This window comes from Crinia signifera, chromosome 7 (assembly GCF_055691185.1).
Source record: "Crinia signifera chromosome 7, ASM5569118v1, whole genome shotgun sequence".
Lineage (NCBI taxonomy): Eukaryota > Metazoa > Chordata > Amphibia > Anura > Myobatrachidae > Crinia > Crinia signifera.
Genome location: NC_139223.1, coordinates 171,621,380 through 171,642,298, shown reverse-complemented (window position 1 = coordinate 171,642,298; position 20,919 = coordinate 171,621,380). Strand labels below are relative to the sequence as shown.

The 20,919-nt window shown below is 49.2% G+C and overlaps 2 protein-coding genes across 2 annotated transcripts in view; both read left to right on the top strand.

Moving 5' to 3' along the window:
* LOC146020848 (aldehyde oxidase 1-like) overlaps positions 1 to 18,228 on the top strand; it is a 98,304-nt gene extending 80,076 nt beyond the window's left edge. Inside the window, exons 27-35 of the mRNA XM_083154367.1 lie at positions 1,207 to 1,302; positions 1,947 to 2,075; positions 3,093 to 3,167; positions 5,828 to 5,880; positions 6,775 to 6,889; positions 8,500 to 8,565; positions 10,337 to 10,525; positions 16,728 to 16,895; positions 17,975 to 18,228. Of these exons, the coding sequence (XP_083010493.1) occupies positions 1,207 to 1,302; positions 1,947 to 2,075; positions 3,093 to 3,167; positions 5,828 to 5,880; positions 6,775 to 6,889; positions 8,500 to 8,565; positions 10,337 to 10,525; positions 16,728 to 16,895; positions 17,975 to 18,031 (948 nt within the window). The 3' untranslated portion in view covers positions 18,032 to 18,228. The remainder of the gene's footprint in view (positions 1 to 1,206; positions 1,303 to 1,946; positions 2,076 to 3,092; positions 3,168 to 5,827; positions 5,881 to 6,774; positions 6,890 to 8,499; positions 8,566 to 10,336; positions 10,526 to 16,727; positions 16,896 to 17,974) is intronic.
* Positions 18,229 to 20,372: 2,144 nt separating this feature from the next.
* The window catches only part of LOC146020847 (aldehyde oxidase 1-like), an 89,120-nt gene continuing 88,573 nt past the window's right edge, over positions 20,373 to 20,919 (top strand). The window contains exon 1 of the mRNA XM_083154366.1: positions 20,373 to 20,479. Coding sequence (XP_083010492.1) covers positions 20,438 to 20,479 — 42 coding nt within the window. The 5' untranslated portion in view covers positions 20,373 to 20,437. The remainder of the gene's footprint in view (positions 20,480 to 20,919) is intronic.

Genomic DNA, 20,919 nt, shown 5'->3' with positions numbered 1-20,919 from the left:
TTTCACAACATCTGGAGGGCCACAGGTTGAAGACCCATGAGCTAGGTGATCTGGGGAATGTGACAGTTAGTAATGACTACAGCTGTGCACCAGCTAGGTGATCTGGCGAATGTGACAGTTAGTAATGACTACAGCTGTGCATCAGCTAGGTGATCTGGGGAATGTGACAGTTAGTAATGACTACAGCTGTGCATCAGCTAGGTGATCTGGGGAATGTTACAGCAAGTAATGACTACAGCTGTGCACCAGCTAGGTGATCTGGGGGATGTGACAGTTAGTAATGACTACAGCTGTGCACCAGCTAGGTGATCTGGGGGATGTGACAGTTAGTAATGACTACAGCTGTGCACTAGCTAGGTGATCTGGGGAATGTGACAGTTAGTAATGACTACAGCAGGGCACCAGCAAGGTGATCTGGGGAATGTGACAGTTAGTAATGACTGAGGCTGTGCACCAGCTACAGTAGGTGATCTGGGAAATGTGACAGTTAGTAATGAGTACAGCTGTGCACCAGTTAGGTGATATGGGAAATGTGACGGTAGTAATGACTACAGCTGTGCACCAGCTAGGTGATCTGGGAAATGTGGCAGTTAGTAATGACTGCACCCGTGCACCAGTTAGGTGATCTGGGGAATGTGACAGTTAGTAATGACTACAGCTGTGCACCAGCTAGGTGATCTGGGAAATGTGGCAGTTAGTAATGACTACAGCTGTACACCAGCTAGGGGATCTTGGAAATGTGGCAGTTAGTAATGACTACAGCTGTGCACCAGCTACTGTAGCGGATCTGGGGAATGTGACAGTTAGTAATGACTGCACCTGTGCACCAGCTTCTGTAGGGGGCTGGGAAATGTGACACTAATGACAACATCTGTGCACCAGCTAGTTGATCTGGGAAATGTGACAGTTAGTAATGACTACAGCTGTGAACCAGCTAGGTGATCTGGGGAATGTGACAGTTAGTAATGACTACAGCTGTGCACCAGCTACTGTAGCGGATCTGGGGAATGTGACAGTTAGTAATGACTGCACCTGTGCACCAGCTAGGTGATCTGGGGAATGTGATAGTTAGTAATGCCTGCATCTGTGCACCAGCTAGGTGATCTGGAAAACATGGACCATCGGTAGATCTCGGGAACAAATTTAGCCATACCTCTGTTCTTCCTTATCAAGTGTATTTTCTTATCCAATGGATTCTCTCCTTAGGCCTCAGCTCTGGTTCATATCTACAGAGACGGGAAAGTCCTGGTCAGTCACGGAGGAGTGGAGATGGGTCAGGGCCTCAACACAAAGGTGACGCAGGTATATACCGGGCTATCACTATGTACTGTGATCAAACAATCTACAAATACACTGAACTGCGGCCATTCTGGGGAGCACTTAGGGACTGAGCGACTGACCACGCTGGGGGTGTCTCCGGACACGTCACCGACGTACAAGACGCAGATTTCCGTAATCTGTTTTATAACAATTTTTTGCTATTCCCAAAAATAAACCGCTGGAACCTCTCATGTCAGTGAGTGTCAGTGTTACTAGCATTGGTAGCTTATACCCAATGGCCCTCAATAAAATCCGCAACCCCCAGAGACCCCGTAAAGGTGCGCACACACCTAGCGATTACATTACATACATACTTGCCAATGCCGACAGGTGACAAATGACTGCGGGATGGGAGCAGGGTTGGCCCTTGTTAACGTACCGCTCCCACGTCTGTACATTCAGCCCGGTCCTTATACTAATTATTCAGGACGAAGGACATACTGTACATCAGAGGCGGAGAGAGAGGATAAATGTTCCAACCTTGTCAAACCTACCTTACCAATGTGTGTCGGCGCGTGTCGGTGTGGCCTACCTTACCAATGTGTGTCGGTGTGGCCTACCTTACCAATGTGTGCCGGAGGCCACCTACTGCCCTCTCAGATAACTCAAATCTCGCTTACCTCTAGATTGCAAGCCGGGAACTCCACATCCCAATATCCTACATCTACATCTGCGAGACAAGCACGGTGGCTGTACCCAATTCCCTCCCGTCTGGTGGATCTATCAGCACTGATGTGTACGGGATGGCGGTGAAGGTAAGACCACTTGGCCGCTTGTCGCATATGCAATAGATTCCGGGGCTTGGATGCAGTCGGCACCAGTGCCCCATGAGAGTCAATGGGCTTCTATCATGCCTTCCCACTAAGAGGGATCCTTGAAGATCCCTCCCAGCACCCTCTGTGGCGCATGCATTTATCAATGCATGCCCAAATAGGTCACAAAAGCAGAAGTCCTATCATCTCAAAGGAAAGTTCTTACCCCAAGAGCCGTCCTTGGTGATTTTATTCAACAAACCACCTTACTAGACACTGCTATCATTGGTGCCAATAGAGGGGGTACTAATTACCCGGGCCCAGGTCTGATGGAGGGACCCAGCGGGGCCCCCGTTACCTGGCAGGAGAAGCTTCAGTAGCTCTTCTCAACCCAACACATTCTGCTGTGCGCTGGGCTGCAGTGTGGCCTGGGAAGTGCATAAAATATGAATTATTCTGTATATTAAGGGTGCATAACCACACCTCCATCAATAAGGCCACGTCCACGTTCCCCAAACAAGTACCTGGGCCCGGACAGGCTCTCTACTGCCCTGACTGCTATGCGTGTAATGAGTGGTGCCTGCCTCATCCCGCCCAGGAAGAGAGGTAAGAGGTATCATTATAGGAACCTCTACCATTACCTGAGCTGTTTACCTTGTTGTAGCTGCTGGACACTGACTTCAGGTCTAACTGTATAAATATACAGGGCACACCCCCTTTCCAGTGTGTGCCTGAAAACTGGGCGTACCCTACCACAAACAGGCGTGGCCTTTTGAAAAATCCCAGGTACCCTTAAGCCAATGGGCATAGTTTAGCTGGAAAGGGGTGTGGCTTTCCAGGCAGCCGCCAATTGCAGCAGTCTGGGCCCAGATGCAGGATGTAGTGCCATCTCCCGCTATGTACCGTTTATACCGGGTATAATGTTGGGTTTTGGTGACTGGAATATGCATTTATAGGCAGGGCTGGAAAACAAGGGCAATAATCTAATCTGTATATACTGTACATCCTTCTGTTACCCAGTACGCCTGCGAGACTCTCTGGCAAAGATTGGAACCTTTCGTCAAAAGCAATCCCAATGGTAAATGGGAGGAATGGGTGAGTTCAATTTATGTGTTTATGAATTGCCCACAAATAAATATATAACAAGCTGACAATGTGTAAATTGTTCCTTTTTTCTCTGTAAAATATAAATTTTTAGCGCATGCAACATTCACAAAGTTAATTCGTTGATCAACAATAAGGCCCCCATACACTATGCGATTTTGAGCCGATTTCACCCTATTTCGTCACTTTGGGCAGATCAGTCTGGTGAAATCAGCTAAAAATTAGAAGTTTGTGACATCTGATCTGATGCGTGTTCCCGTGCACATCAGATCGGATCAGGGTGTCTGACCTGCTGAACATAAGATATATCGGAATCTGACCCATCATGGGCACATCGTGGGTAGCCACGATGTTTCATATCCGATACATCTATGGGTACCTCCGTGTGTGGCCGCAGGCGCTAGCCTGACCCCCCCCCCCCCTCTCGGGGAGCGGCAGGGGGGGGCGCAGATGCAGAGCAGAGACCAGGGGCGCGGCGGGAGAACAGAAAGAAATCCTATTCAAAAGAGTGGGAGGCCGCTGATTGGTTGAGCTCTCAGCCAATCAGCGGCCGCCCAGTCTTTTGAATAGGATTTCTTCCTATTCTCCCGCTGCGCCCCCGGTCTCTGCTCTGCGGTCCCCACCTGCCGCTACATCTCCTGTCTATCCCCCGGACCTTACCCTGCTCTCCGATCCCCGCCTGCCTCTACAACTGACCCTGCCAGCTACCTGTCCAGCAGCTCCCCTGGACCCTCCTCTGCTGATGCTTCCCCGGGTTTTTTGCATGTGATAAATCGCATCTGATTTATCACATGTCTTAATGGCACATCAAGTGCCAAATCTTATCAAGCTCCCCCAGGGAGCTGCTGGGGGAGCTCGGTGGGCATAATGTATGGGGCCTTGTCTGTGGTTGGAGTTTGGGATGATCCAAAGCCAAACTTTAGCCAACCAGTTCCACAAAATTATATTTTACACGGATTCAGGGTTCTAGTTACTAAGCCTTGGAGAGACATACATTGGGGGGAGATAAAGTTCCAGCCAATAAGCTCCTAATTGCTGTGTCTTACGGGGCCTACACACGTAGAGATTGTGCTGAGCGATCTGTCAGAGCCAGTGTTCTCCGGTGAGATCACTGGCCCTGACACCGGCGATTACCTAGACTTATCCAGCGTGCTTGATCTTAATCGTCGGCCCGTAGCGACCTTCGAGGCCCTGCATCGCTGTCGCTATGAACCCTACACATTGAGCAATGTAGGGGCATTTTCTAAGCGATCTAGTGAAATTAAGTCAGATCACTTAAGGTGTGTACACACGGGGGAGATATATTGCTTGCAATATATTGCTTGCAATATATTGCTGAGTAATATATTGCTCAGTGTACTTGCAATATATCTCCGCAATATATTTCTCAGCAATATATTTCCAGTTTTTCAGAGGGACCAGCAATTTTCCCTAGATTTTTTTTACCCTCTATTTAAATTCATTTATGATTGACATGGGCTGTGGGAAGTCCTTTTGGAAGGGAATAAAAGTGTATATGGTGTATATACAGATGTAGCAGGGGTCATCTTTGTAGGGGCAGGATAATCTAGCGGCAGCAGCCGCTAGTGCCCTGCTCCCGCCAGGGGTGTGGGGGCACAAGACGGCCGTGCGGCCCCTGCCACCCCGACACCAATGCCCCCTTCATTTATATTGAGCCCACATACTATTGGTGTGGGGCAGCATGGTAATGCTCATGCTGCCCACCGATGGTGCAAATCACCATCGATGGGCAGCATGTACATAATCATGCTGCCCAACACCAATGCCCTCTAAAGACAGCCTATGCACTGACTAGTGCGGCTGTGGGGCGCGCAGGAGGTGTGGGTGCTGGCACAGTGGGGGGGAGATTTGCGCAGCAGCTTCTGTGCTGTATGCGCGGGAAGGGACGGAGGAGGAAGCAGGGGGGGGCCGTGTCACGCTGTGACAGGGAGGGTGGGCGGGTCCCGGCCGGCGTGTCACGCTGTGACAGGGCGGGTGGGCGGGTCCGCGGGTCCCGGCCGGCGCTGGACATAGTAGGTGTCGCTTGTCGCTGGTGCACAGTGCTTTGTGCACCAGCGACCAGCAATTTTTAGGGAGAATCGGAGGAGCAAGCTCCAGCGACCATGAAGGGCTGGCCGCGGGAGCGCGCTCCCAGCCATTTATCGCTGGCTGCACATTAAATCACTGGCAATATGGTCACTGAGCGACCATTTTGCCAGCGATTTCATGACTAATTGCAGCAGTGTGTACACACCATTAGAAAATGCCCTTATATTTTCCAAGCTATAGGCCCCATAATGCTTTGTTTAAAAATGACCGTTGGGGGCTGGTTGGTTATCTCCATCCAAGGCTTACTAAAATACACCCAAAAGCTTGCTAGTTCTAGGACAGTGTACACCAATCGGAAGAGAGAAGGGAAGTAAGATGTTACAGCCCATGCAGTTCTATGTATGCCGGTGTCATGTGACCAGGAGTACTGTTAGCGCCACCCGCAGGCTGGGAGAGGAGCATCATTTAGCCTGTTACCTGCATCCTGTAAGAAAGTGACGGCTCCGTTTTCATTAATGATTTGTGCATTTGTCTTGATAAAGAAATTTTGTAATCTCCTCCCCCCCCCCCCCCCCGTCCTCCTGGTGTCATCTATATTCTAGGTCCTGCAAGCATTTAGTGAGCGCCTCAGCCTGTCCGCCACTGGGTTTTACAGGTACAGTATACGTTCTGCTTGTTCCATCATTCTGGAATCTTCCATTCTTAAGGACATTTATTAAACACAACGGTCTCTTCTCCGGCATTTCATCTGAATAAATACTGCAGTGATCCTGAGATTTTCTCTTCTCTTCCGAGAGGTCTTTTCTCTGCTGGAATAAATATAATAGTAATTATGTCATAATACTTGTGCGTTTGTGCATGGAAGCGTGACCTAATATGTGCGGCACATGGCCCATCAATCACAGCACCTGCAGATACAGGGTTACACCGCACTGCACCAACACACACACACAGGGTTACACTGCACGGCACCAAAACACACACACAGGGTTACACTGCACGGCACCAAAACACACACACAGGGTTACACTGCACGGCACCAACACACACACACAGGGTTACACTGCATGGCACCAACACACACACACAGGGTTACACTGCACTGTACCAACACACACACAGTGTTACTCCTCACTACACCAACACACACACACACACATACAGGGTTACACTGCACTGCACCAACACGGGGGGTGGGGGGTGCGATGTGGCCGGGCTGGTCCATCCACAGTGAGAGGGGGGCTTGGGTTGCCACCAGGCACGATACGCCGCTGCAAGGCACCATGGGGGGGGGGTTGGGATGGTGGGCGGACGGGCGCGGGTGATGCCGCTACGCTACTCCACAGGGGGGGGGGGGGATGCGGCGATGTCGCTGGGAGGGGGGAGAGTAGTGACAGGAGAGAGCCCAGCGCGTCACTGCATAATTTCCATGGGAATGTCCAGAGTTTTCATGGGAACACGGGCGTTGTCTGGAGTTTGTCAGTATAACAATCTTCCATTCTCTTGGGTGATCATCCCCCCCCGTTACTGACACCTCTCTCCCACACAGAGGATACGACACCTACATGGACTTTGAGAAGGGAGAGGGTCATCCTGCCCCGTATTACGTCTTTGGCGCAGCGTGTTCCGAGATCGAGTTGGACTGCCTGACAGGCGGGCACAAGGTTGGTTTGGCCTCACATGATCCCAATAGATGGGCTTGCTGTATGTTCCTAAATAAGATAATTGGATTTTCCAATGTAATCTAGTCATGCATGCAAAGGAAATGAATCCTTTATACATATTAATGAATGGGACGGATGTTAATGAATAGTCTCACTTCTTAATTTGGGAAACAGGGCGACCAGAAATAGCAACTTATTGGCTGGAGGAGATTCGGCTTCACCCTAATTATCAAAGGGGTTACCGGCCGTAGCATAGCACCAGTAAACCTATTTATTATGGCGGTAGAAGAACCTCATCAGTGTGTTTTCAAGATGACAATTAACCCTTTGAGTGCCGACATCTCTGTGAGCGATGTGCAAAATATCGGCTAAAAATGCCAGCGTCGCTCACATGTGTTATTTATATTCAAATGTATAAAAAAAAGGATTATATTTCCTATATAAGGTAACACTATAGGTCATTATGAAGAATACAAATGTTTGCTTGCCAATTTTCACACCTATTTTGACAAATTAATTTGGCGCTCAAAGGGTTAAAGACAAAAATTTATGATAAAACACTTTTTTATTTACTTAACCACTTCATTGGCTAATATTTTTTATCCTGAAACCACTCATAAAAATATAAGTTTTATGGTATACCGTAGTGATGTCCATCAACAGCTGTACCATCGATGGTGGATGTTTTAAAAACCTTTATTTGAAAACATTCAATGGTTTAGGAACCGTTGGTTGGGCTCTGACTATAGAAAGTAACAAATTTTTTCAAAAGATTTCTGATGCATCAAATAAATAAATATTGATAATTGATGCTAGCTTGGGGAAAGCATATCTATCTATCTATCTATCTATCTATCTATCTATCTATCTATCTATGTGTGTAATAAAAAGAATATATATAATATATATTATATATTATATATAATATGCACTAAGCTTCCAAAGCGATAAAATGGAGAGTGATAAAACAGCCAGCCAATCAGCTCGTACCTGCCAGACTGTGGCCCTTATTCAGATCTGATTGCAGTACAAATTTGTTCTCAAAATGGGCAAAACCATATGCACTGCAGGTGGGGCAGATGTAGCATGTGCAGAGAGAGTTAGATGTGTGTCAGCTATTTTGTTTCTGTGCAGGGTAAATACTGGCTGCATTATTTTTACACTGCAATTTTGATTTCAGTTTCAACACACCCCACCCAAATTAAACTCTCTCTCTGCACATGTTACATCTGCCCCACCCGCAGTGCACATGGATTTGCCCATTTTGAGAACAAATTTGTACTGCGATCAGATCTGAATAAGGGCCTGTGTTTAAAAAAAATTCAGGCAGGAGCTGATTGGTTGGTTGTTTCTCACTCTCCATTTTATCACTTTTGAAGCTTAGTGCATCTGGCCCACAGGGTCTCAACACCCTAAACGTTGACCACAGTACCTACCAGTGTGGGTTCTCAATTGTTCTGCGGTGACGTTTGGATGGATACTGACATTTGGATGGATTCACTTGGCACTGAAAGGGTTAATATTTAATCTCTATGTAATGTCATAAGGTACAATTAAACGATAATAGTGTACAATAAATTCTGAACACTTTTAAAACTTCTGTCTGACAGAACCTCCGAACTGATATTGTAATGGATGTCGGAGAGAGTATAAATCCAGGAATAGACATCGGTCAGGTTGGTGAACTGTGAAGATACAAACAATAACTGTTCGTCTGGAAATATATTATCTATATATACTTCTAGCCAGCTGCGCCATCTTTCATTTGATGGATTTGGAAAGATGGAGCCGGTGTCAGTACACATTTCTATCTGCACCATCTTTTACCAAACATAATACAGGCGGAATACATAGCTTGGGGGTGGCGGGTAGCCTAATGCACAATGGGGGGGGGGTGAAGCCTAATGCCCAAGGGCGTAACCACCATAGGTGCAAGGGGTGCAGCTGCTATGGGGCCCAGAGCTGGGAGGGCTAATGCACACCGGGGGGGGGGGGGCTAATACACAAAGTTGGCGGCACAGCGTAATGCACAAAGGTGGGGGGTAGCCTAATGTGGGGCGGTGCACACTAGCTAATACGCCTCCGTGAGTCTCCAATGCAGAATATAATATCCGCTCCTGATAATAACATTGGACCAGCAGTTCTGCATGCACAGAGAAGACCTGTAATACACGTGACACGTGTCAGTGTATAAAGTAACACGGCATGGTTACAGGTTAAATATTATAGGTCTCCCATCGCACAGTACTGCATGCACAGAGAATACACGTGACACGTGTCAGTGTATAAAGTAACATGGCATGGTTACATGTTACATATTATAGGTCTCCTATTGCACAGTACTGCATGCACAGAGAATACACGTGACACGTGTCAGTGTATAAAGTAACATGGCATGGTTACATGTTACATATTATAGGTCTCCTATTGCACAGTACTGCATGCACAGAGAATACACGTGACATGTGTCAGTGTATAAAGTAACACGGCATGGTTACATGTTACATATTATAGGTCTCCTATCGCACAGTACTGCATGCACAGAGAATACACGTGACACGTGTCAGTGTATAAAGTAACACGGCATGGCTACATGTTACATATTATAGGTCTCCTATCGCACAGTGCTGCATGCACAGAGAATACACGTAACACGTGTCAGTGTATAAAGTAACACGGCAAGGTTACATGTTACATATTATAGGTCTTCTATCGCACAGTACTGCATGCACAGAGAATACACGTGTCAGTGTATAAAGTAACACGGCATGGTTACATATTATAGGTCTCCTATTGCACAGTACTGCATGCACAGAGAATACACGTGACACGTGTCAGTGTATAAAGTAACACGGCATGGTTACATGTTACATATTATAGGTCTCCTATTGCACAGTACTGCATGCACAGAGAAGACACGTGACACGTGTCAGTGTATAAAGTAACACGGCATGGTTACATGTTACATATTATAGGTCTCCTATCGCACAGTACTGCATGCACAGAGAATACACGTGACACGTGTCAGTGTATAAAGTAACACGGCACGGTTATATGTTACATATTATAGGTCTCCTATCGCACAGTACTGCATGCACAGAGAATACAGGTGACACGCGTCAGTGTATAAAGTAACACGGCATGGTTACATGTTACATATTATAGGTCTCCTATCGCACAGTACTGCATGCACAGAGAATACAGGTGACACGTGTCAGTGTATAAAGTAACACGGCATGGTTACATGTTACATATTATAGGTCTCTTATTGCACAGTACTGCATGCACAGAGAATACACGTGACACGTGTCACTGTATAAAGTAACACGGCAAGGTTACATGTTACATACTGTATTATAGGTCTCCTATCGCACATGTATCAGGTTCCCTCTGTAGTAGAATTGTGTACAATGTACATTCACCTGTATTCCTGTGTTATTGCACTAGATTGAAGGAGCATTCACTCAGGGGTATGGACTGTACACACTAGAGGAGCTGTACTACTCGCCCCAGGGCGACATGTATACACTGGGGCCCGACAAGTACGAGATCCCGGCTGTTTGTGATGTTCCCATTGAGTTCAATGTGTCTCTCCTGGCATCATCTAAGAACCCGTATACCATCTACTCCTCTAAGGTGAGTGACCGTCTCTTCCCAAGATCGTTACTCCATACTATCTCAGACCCTCGGCCCATGCACCGAACTGGCAGGGTGCCTGAACCGGTACCCTGCCGCGGAACTTCTGGAGGGTCTAATCTAATCTGTATTGCTTTAAGAAAACGGTTGATGTGTACCCATTTTTTTTTTTTTTAATAGTAAATAACTTTGTTTTCCTTGTCAGGGTCCATGGGTCCCACAGGGGACATCGGGGTTGTAGGCGGATCCAGGGGGTCCGAGGCACCAATCAGCGAAGCTCTTAAAGGTTTTACCCAGCATGCCCGGGCCCTCTCCCCTACAACCCCGCCTCCAGGCTACCGCCCCCAGTTTTTAGTTGGTGCCTGCAGGAAGCAGACGCACCTTTAATCAGCAGGAATCACCTCTTTGAGGTGATTCCAAACGAAGCTTTTTCTTTTTTATTTTTAAATCTGCCGCTCCTGCGGCAGAAGCCGCTTCGCAGCAGAAGACGCTCCCCGCTGTCAGTGATTGACGGCGGAGTGAGCGTCTCCATCACTCCTCCCAGCGCCGACCTCCTCAGAACATCTTGAGGCAGACGGCGGGGGTGACGTCAGCGCCTAGCACCGCCGGACGTCTCTCCCCTGACAGCGTGGCCGGACCAGGAGCAGGTAAGGCTTCCTTTGGAAGCACAAACCGCTGTCTTACCGCGGTGCGCTGGGAGACGCCCGCGGTAGCTGGCGTGGGCACTCGCTGCGGCTAGGGACCCCACTAGACCACCGGGGACAGAGCGGCAGGCTGGGTCTGGGGGGACCCATTTTACTTGGCTCTTACGCTCCGGTGGGGGAAGTCCAGCAAGGGGAGGTGGCGCTTGGCCTGCAGTCCCTCCCCCAGCTTTGGCGCCAATCTCCTCGAAGATCTGCCGTCCATTAGCTGAACCCGTTTGTGCCCGCCCCCCCTCTCTTGGACCAGCGCCATTGCAGCAGCACGCAGGTCTCCAGAGGTCGGGCACATTTCTCTCCCCTGTGAAACCGGCTACAGGCTAAGTAGTACTTTTCACAGCCACCCTCATTCCCCCTTTGCTCTATAGAGTACTGTGGTTGATCTAGGGTGTGTTAGCTTATCTATATGGCTTAATATAGTGTGTATGTGACTTGTGCTAGCACTTTTTTTCTCTGTCAGTTTTTTTCTTAAACTATCCACTTTATTTCTAAGTGAGGTTTTTACCTCAGAGGTCACATACTGTCAGTGAATCACTCTAGGTCCTCTTATACTGAGTTTCCTACTGTGCACTGTATCCCCCCTATTGGGAGTGTTCACACTATGTCCAAACGGGGGCGCAACCAGACAGAATCTCCCTTGCTCTTGTCTTGCAAGAGCTGCGCTGCAGGTCTGTCTGACATGGATGTCATCCAGGACGGGCTATGTGTCAATTGCTTTACCCCTTCTGACCAACCCCAGTCCTCGGGGGCCCCTCAACCACCATGGGCAGCTTTTCAACAGCTGTTGGGCACCCTGGTGGATCGTCTCCCTAATGCGGTAGCACCCCCGGTAGTACAGCCCCCCCCCTCCATGGGTGGATGCTCTGTCGACCACGGTGCAGACCTTGCAGCAGACTACGGCAGCTATGCAGAAGCTACTGCCACATGCTGCACAACCCAGTAGATCCTTGATAAATCCGTTACTACCGGTAACCAGGGATGGCTCTGATGACACAGACGATGGCGGGGATGACCCCGATAATGTAGACCCTGATACTGCAGATGACATCATACCAGATGACGATCAGGATGACCCTATGCATACTGATCCTCCCGCCTCTCAGGCTGAGACCCCTGACATAGCAGGCCTTATTTATGCTATCCGGGAGGTTCTTCTGTCAGACGCAGATGAACCTGAACCCACTGCTAAGACCAGGGACGTCTTTAAAAAGCAGAAGGTAGTTAAAGCCCAGTTCCCTCATTCTGATCATTTGTCAGAAATCAGGAGAGATCAATGGGAGGCTTTGGGGAAGAGAGCCAATATATCTAAAAAGATGTTGGCTAGATACCCGCTCCCTCCAGAGGATTGTACCCCGTGGGAAATCCCCCCCACAGTGGACGCACACGTGTCCAGGCTGGTTAAACCGTCAGTGCTCCCGGTAGCCTCAGGGTCAGCCCTGAAGGACCAGACAGACAGACGACTGGAAAATGCTCTCAAGGCAGCATTTTCTTACTCAGGGGCAGTTCAGAGGCCTACCATTGCAGCTACCTGGGCGGCAAAGGCCATTTCACCTTGGTTACAGGTAATAGAGGACGAATTGGCCCCAGTCGCATCTGAGGATGCAAGGCTGTGTATGCAACACATTAAACATGCAGCAACATATATTATGGATGCTATGTCGGACGCCGGCACTCTAGCTGCCAGAGCCTCCGCTAGTTCAGTACTGGCACGCCGGATTATCTGGCTTAGGTCATGGAAGGCGGACCTAGAGTCAAAAAGGACTCTGGAACTCTTACCCTTTAAAGGGGAAAACCTATTCGGGGAGGAGTTAAATAAAATTGTGGCTTCCTTGGCGTCAGCTAAGACAGCCTGCCTCCCTACGGCTCTACCTCAAAGGCCTAGGACCCAGTCCTTTCGGCCCTTTCGCCCCCAAGGCAAGGCCAGAGGCCAGTCCTACACCAGACCTTCGCCCGCCCATAAGCCTGGCAAATCCAAGCAGCCTTGGGCCGCCAGACAGGCTCCTCCCAAGGCCGACAAGCCTTCCGCATGACGGGGCCAGCCTCCCACAGGTGGACCCCCAAGTGGGAGGCAGACTCCTGTACTTCGCTCACCAGTGGCTATCCACTACAAAGGATGCCTGGGTGAGGGAGGTAGTGTCGCAGGGGTACGCCATATCCTTCTCAAAGCCCCCCCCAAGAAGGTTCTTCTGCACAGGTCTCCCAAAAGACCCATGCAAAGCAGAACATTTGAGGATCATTCTACAGAACTTACTTCGGTCGCGGGTCATTGTTCCCGTGCCAGGGCACCAGAGAGGCCTCGGCTTCTACTCAACCTTGTTTCTGGTGCCAAAACCAAATGGTACGTTCCGTCCCATTCTAAACCTCAAAGCTCTGAACAAGGTGGTAAAAGTCACAAAGTTCAGGATGGAGACCTTGAGGACCATCATCCTGGCTCTAGAGGAGGGGGATTTCATGGTCTCTCTAGATATCAGAGACGCATACCTCCACATCCCCATCCTACCGGCCCATCAGAAGTATCTGCGTTTTGCGATTCTGAAGAGCCACTACCAGTTTCAGGCCCTTCCATTCGGCCTAGCAACAGCGCCAAGGATTTTTACAAAAGTGATGGCAATAATGGCGGAACTCCTACACAAGCAGGGAATCAGGATCTTCCCCTACTTGGACGACCTGTTGCTTGTAGCCAAGTCACCAGAGGTTCTAACATCTCACCTGCAGACAACGATCTCCATGTTACAGGCTCACGGGTGGCTCCTCAACTGGGAGAAATCTTCCATGATCCCCTCCCAAAGAATGCTGCATCTGGGAGCCCTACTGGACACCAGAGCCTTGCGACTGTTTCTCCCATACAACAAGGCCACGGATCTAATACAGAGAATTCAGACCTTTGCGCAGAGACCAAGAGTCTCGGTGCACTGGGCCATGAAAATATTGGGACGGATGGTGTCCACATTCGACATGGTCGAGTGGGCCCAGTTCCACTCCCGTCCACTCCAAGGTCTTGTCCTGGCGAAATGGGATGGCTTACCACAACACGTCAAGTCGACGTTTCTCTCCCTCACACAGGAGGTCAAAGATTCACTTCTGTGGTGGGAACAGATGGACCACCTAAACCAGGGGAGACTAATCTGGTTCAGGGAATGGATAGTACTAACCTCAGACGCCAGCCTGCGAGGCTGGGGGGCAGTAGTAGGATCCCGGTCCTTGCAAGGTGTGTGGACCGCACCAGAATCTCGCTTATCCATCAATGTTCTAGAGATTCGAGCAGCCTACAATGCCCTACTTCAGTCTCAGGATCTGTTACAGGGAAAACCTGTTCAGATCAGGTCGGACAACGCCACGGCGGTGGCATACATAAACCGCCAGGGAGGAACACGAAGTGTCGCCGCTCTCCGGGAGGTCTCCAGGATCCTCACCTGGTCGGAGGAACATCTCCTAGCCCTGTCGGCAGTCTTCATCCCAGGAGTCCTGAACTGGGAAGCGGACTTCCTGAGCCGACAGGATATCCACCCGGGAGAGTGGTCCCTACACCCGGAGGTGTTTGTCAGTCTGACGCAAGTCTGGGGCACGCCAGACGTAGACCTCATGGCGTCCAGACACAACTTCAAAGTCCCATGCTTCGGAGCAAGGACCAGGGACCCTCAGGCCTACTTCACGGATGCCCTGTCCGTACCGTGGAAGTTTCACCTCCCATACGTGTTCCCTCCGATAAACATGATCCCCAGGGTGATCAGGAAGTTCAGGCAAGAAGGAGGAACCCTCCTTCTCATCGCGCCAGACTGGCCACGCAGACACTGGTACGTGGACCTACAACAACTGTCACATCAGCCCCCCTGGCCATTGCCTCTTCGTCAAGATCTGTTGAGTCAAGGGCCATGTCTTCATCCAGACCCTCAGCGCCTGTCTTTGACGGCATGGCTCTTGAAATTGCCTTATTAAAGAGCAAGGGTTTTTCAGACAAGGTGGCTAAGACGATGATCCAGGCTCGCAAGCCAGCGTCTTCAAAGATATACTACCGGACTTGGCATTCCTTTTTTTCTTGGTGCAATTCTAATAAATATGATCCCAAGATTTTCAAAACAGCCAGGATATTGGCCTTCCTTCAAAATGGATTGGACCTAGGACTTAGACTGGCTTCTCTGAAGGTCCAGATCTCAGCCCTTTCAGTATGGTTTCAGAGAAAGATTGCATTCTTACCTGACATTCGCACATTCTTACAGGGAGTGGTACACATACAGCCTCCCTTTGTTCCTCCCACGAATCCGTGGGACTTATCTTTAGTGCTTCAAGCTCTAACCAAACCACCGTTTGAACCACTGTCATCAGTGGAGCTTAAATGGCTGACAGTCAAAACTGTCTTCCTCCTGGCCATTGCCTCCGCACGCAGAGTGTCGGACCTATCTGCACTATCGTATAAATCACCCTTCCTGGTGTTCCACAGTGACAGGGCAGTGTTACGGACAAAGTCTTCTCACCTGCCAAAGGTTGTGACAAAATTCCACGTGAACCAGGAGATCGTGGTACCTGCATTCACTTCAGATGATCTCTCACCAGATGAAAAGTTGCTCGATGTGGTTAGAGCTCTGACCATCTATATCGACCGCACTAAATCGGTCAGGAAATCAGATTCCCTTTTTGTGTTATATGGTTTTCACAAAAAGGGTTGGCCAGCGGGTAAACAAACCATTGCCCGCTGGATCCGCATGGCTATACAACAGGCATATCTTCTGTCTAACAGGCCCATCCCGGTTGCTATCAAGGCACACTCTACTAGAGCGGTTGGTCCTTCATGGGCAGCAAGCAGGGGTGCTTCTGCCGAACAGCTGTGCAAGGCTGCAACGTGGTCATCCGTTCAGACATTTATTAAGTTCTACGCCTTTGACACGTTCGCCTCCCAGGATGCCTCCTTCGGTCGTCGGGTTCTGCTAACACCTCAGACAAATTCTCTCCCTTAATTACGGCTTGTGACATCCCCGATGTCCCCTGTGGGACCCATGGACCCTGACAAGGAAAAGGAGAGTTATGGTAGACCTACCTTTGTTAACTCCCTTTCCTTGAAGTCCATGGGAACCACAGGGCGCCCACCCTTTTTAAATTTGCCACTGAGGTTCACCTTTATGTGATGTTCTGATACTGTGACCCGTTCTGACCATTCCATATTCATGCTATGTATGTATGAGTTCTGGGCATATGTGTTCTCTGTCCTCTTCTCTTCTCCGCTTCCTGCTCTCGGCTTGTTACCAAAAACTGGCGGCGGTAGCCTGGAGGCGGGGTTGTAGGGGAGAGGGCCCGGGCATGCTGGGTAAAACCTTTAAGAGCTTCGCTGATTGGTGCCTCGGACCCCCTGGATCCGCCTACAACCCCGATGTCCCCTGTGGTTCCCATGGACTTCAAGGAAAGGGAGTTAACAAAGGTAGGTCTACCATAACTCTCCTTTTTAGGTTGTAAATGCACAATACAGGCAGATCCGTAGGCGATGATTTGGTGACTCGGTGTCTGTTTTGCAGGGCATCGGAGAGCCGGCCCTGTTTTTGGGGTGTTCTGTGTACTTTGCTATAAAAGATGCGGTGGACTCGGTTCGCGCAGAACGTGGACTCCCCAAGATCTTCACACTCAACAGCCCAGCAGGTCCCGAGAGAGTCCGCATGGCCTGTGAGGACCACCTTACAAAGATGGTAAGTAGTCATATTATCTGCCCCCCCAGAATAATCCAGATGGAAATTTACCAGGAAATAAACTACGGATTCTGGATGATGATATTTAGGGTACTCTTTACCTAGAACGGCGCCCATTGCGGGCATCGCATGTACATCGCATGCCATTATAATGGCATGCGATGCGACCGATGCGATGCCCGTGATTTCACATAAAAATGCACGTTAAAATGTAAATCGCGTCGGTCGCATACCGCGATTTTACATAGGGAACAATGTTAAATGGCCCAATTGACCCGATTTTACATAGGGAACAATGATAAATGGCCCACAGAGCCCAAATAGCCACCCTCAAGTGCGAAATTGCCCCCCCAATTGTTAACGCCACCCCACGATCAATGTCAACCCGAAGCGTGGCGAGCGCAGTGGTACGCGTCCTCCGACCTTTTCATACCCCCACTATCCAAGTCAGCGTGGAGTTGAGAATAGAAAGTGTGGCGAGAGCAGCGAGCCCCGCGAGGGGACGCGGATACCTGTGGAGCCCGCGAGGGGACGCGGATACCTGTGAAGGTATCCGCTTCCCCTCGCGGGGCTCGCTGCGGTGGCTCGCTGCGCTCGCCACACTTTCTGTTCTCAACTCCACACAGACGTGGATAGTGGGGGTATGAAAAGGTCGGAGGACGCGTACCGCCGCCCCTCGCGGGCCACGCTTCGGGTTGACGTTGATCGTGGGGTGGCGTTAACAATTGGGGGGGGGCATTTCACACTTGACCGTGGCTATTTGGGCTCTGTGGGCCATTTAACATTGTTCCCTATGTAAAATCGGGTCAATTGGGCCATTGAACATTGTGTAAAATCGCGGTAATCGCGTCGGTTGCATAGCATGCGATTTTTTGGTCGCATGCAATGCGACCGACGCAATTTTTTGCCTTGGGATGCCCAAGATCCAAATCTTGGGCGCCGTTCTAGGTAAAGAGTACCATATTTAGTAATGAAATAAATTACTCAGCACCGTGTTGTCTGTACATTATACCGACAGGATCCAGCACGTGTGTATGAAATCATAGACTGGGGTTACAGGTCTGTTCTCTGTTTTTTAGATCCCAAAAGATAAAGATGGAACATTCACGCCCTGGTCCCTGGATATCACCAGATGAGCGAGACCACCTCTATCTCCCCCATTTACCCTTGTGTATAACGCAGACATATCTCCCTGCCTCTTACTCAGTGATATGAACCGGCCGATGTCCTCACCCTAGTCTCGGGGATTCACAAAATTACTGTCGCTCCCCTCGTTGTCTCTCTGCCCTGGGATCCAGATTGGCATTTAGAAACACGTGATGCTACATTACATCTGATCTGCATAATAAAGACGCTTATTAGTACATGATTATTTTGCACCTTTTTAAGTTGAATTGTCCTGTTTATATTAAGCAACTAAATAAATATATATATATATATATATATATATATATATATATATTTAGCCAGATCTGTCACTCATCCCCTGTGTATATAACGTTCCCGCCCAGCGGGATACACAAATCCGCCCCCCTAGGGAAAAGACCAGTGTTCTATGTGTTTAACGTTCCCGCCCAGCGTTATACACAAACCCACCCCCCCCCAGGGAAGAGACCAGTGTTCTACTCACCCCCCGTATTTCTCCACAGCCACCGTTCTCCATTACTCCTGCACCCCCCAGACACCCGCGACCCACCCCTCCCGCGATTCGCGGGCCCCCTACGACCCCCACCTCCCGCGATTTGTGCGACCCCCCCCCCCCCTCCTGCGATTCGTGGCACCCCCCGCGACCCCCCCCCCTCCCGAGATTCACGGGACCCCCGCGACACCCCCTCCCAAGATTCGCGGGACCCCCCACGACCCACTCCCGCGATTTGGGATTACTGTGCAGGGCTGTGGGGGAGGTGGAACTCCCAGGTGGCAGACTAATTTCCACCAAGTGACACCCCCCCCCCTGCCTTTACCCCAGGGAGGCACCAGAACCCCTGCTGAAAGGCGCCTGGATCCCTGGGGCTCTGTGTGCCCATTCATTAGGATGGCCCTGCCATCCTCACGCCCTGTAGGGACTGTTGCTGAACACATTGGTGATACAGATTCCAGCATAAATGACTGGCGTAAAAGTTTCATTGGTGCAGAAAATGTTATGGCAGAATCTACAGCTGGGACTGATTGTCCCCCAGGCGGCAGAGGTTACTCTGGTTTGGGCATATTGGACAGTAGAAATCATTCCATGGTCACTGACACGTGGGCAAGCCCCATTCCTGCCGTCATCCGCCCCACAGCCCGACACGATGCTTGCACATGCCTCGGAGACTATGCAAGTCGCCAAAGCCTTTCGCACAGGGGGGCTGCGCATGTCCCCAAAACATCGGGGTGAGGCCAAACTCGCATAACTGTGAGTCAACCAGAATCACCCCCAATGTTTCCAATTGTAAAGCCGAACAGAGGGGCAGATGTATTAAGCCTGGCAAAGAGATAAACTGGAGTTAATGTGGAAGGAGATAACGCACCAGCCAATCGGCTGTGTTTGAAATATGGCAGTTGGGAGTTGATTGGCTGGTGCGTTATCTCCTTGCAATTTAACTCCAGTTTATCTCTTTGCCAGGCTTAATACATCTGCCCCAGAATTTCCTGAGCTATATAAGAAACTGGTAATTAATAAATATATACAGTACACAGACATAAACTATAGATTGTAAGCTTGTGAGCAGGGCCCTCCTACCTCCATGTCGGTTTGTTTCTACCCAGTTTGTTTAATCACTGTTGTTTCTAACTGTAAAGCGCAACGGAATCTGCTGCGCTATATAAGACGCTGTAACGGAATCTGCTGCGCTATATAAGACACTGTAACGGAATCTGCTGCGCTATATAAGACACTGTAACGGAATCTGCTGCGCTATATAAGACACTGTAACGGAATCTGCTGCGCTATATAAGAAACTGTAACGGAATCTGCTGCGCTATATAAGAAACTGTAACGGAATCTGCTGCGCTATATAAGACACTGTAACGGAATCTGCTGCGCTATATAAGACACTGTAACGGAATCTGCTGCGCTATATAAGAAACTGTAACGGAATCTGCTGCGCTATATAAGACGCTGTAACGGAATCTGCTGCGCTATATAAGACACTAACACAATCTGCTGCGCTATATAAGACACTGTAACGGAATCTGCTGCGCTATATAAGATGCTGTAACGGAATCTGCTGCGCTATATAAGACACTAACACAATCTGCTGCGCTATATAAGACACTAACACAATCTGCTGCGCTATATAAGACACTGTAATGGAATCTGCTGCGCTATATAAGACGCTGTAACAGAATCTGTTGTGCTATATAAGATACTATAAATAAATAAAATAAACTAATCAGCAATCTGAATCCGTGGGAGGGGTTGGGGGAGGTTGGTGGACTTTCCTGAATATTTTGAGTTTACACCCATTTGGGAATTGTGTCCCTCCCTCAATTTCACAAACCAGAACAGAAAGCAGAATATTCCCAGTCTGCTGCCAGCATACGACCCAGCTGCTATTACCATGGAGGGGGACAATCTGATCTTTTTTGTCAATGGCAGAAAGGTGAGTGCGGAAGAGACCTCCATCCATATGTAGCAGACAGGTGTGGCAGGTTGTCACATCTGTAAGCTTGTTACTGCTGCAGGGCAGGTACGGGATGCAGGGCAGGTACGGGATGCAGGGCAGGTACGGGGTGCAGGGTTAGCCTGATATACACCATTACCTCAGTGTGCTTGAGATTCCTGATTATAGTGTGGTGACATAAAGGGGGAAATTTACTAAGATGTGTATTCTACTTCACATGTGATGTTGCTATGGGCAACCATTCAAAATCTACTTCTTGTTTATTTTGCACCCTCTAGAAGATGATAGACAGTATCTGGTTAGTTTCCCATAGCAACATCACATGTGAAGTAGAATACACATCTTAGTAAATTTCCCCCATAATGTGGATTCACCAACAGAAGCATATAAATAGCATTTCCCCTTCTCTACAGTCTGAA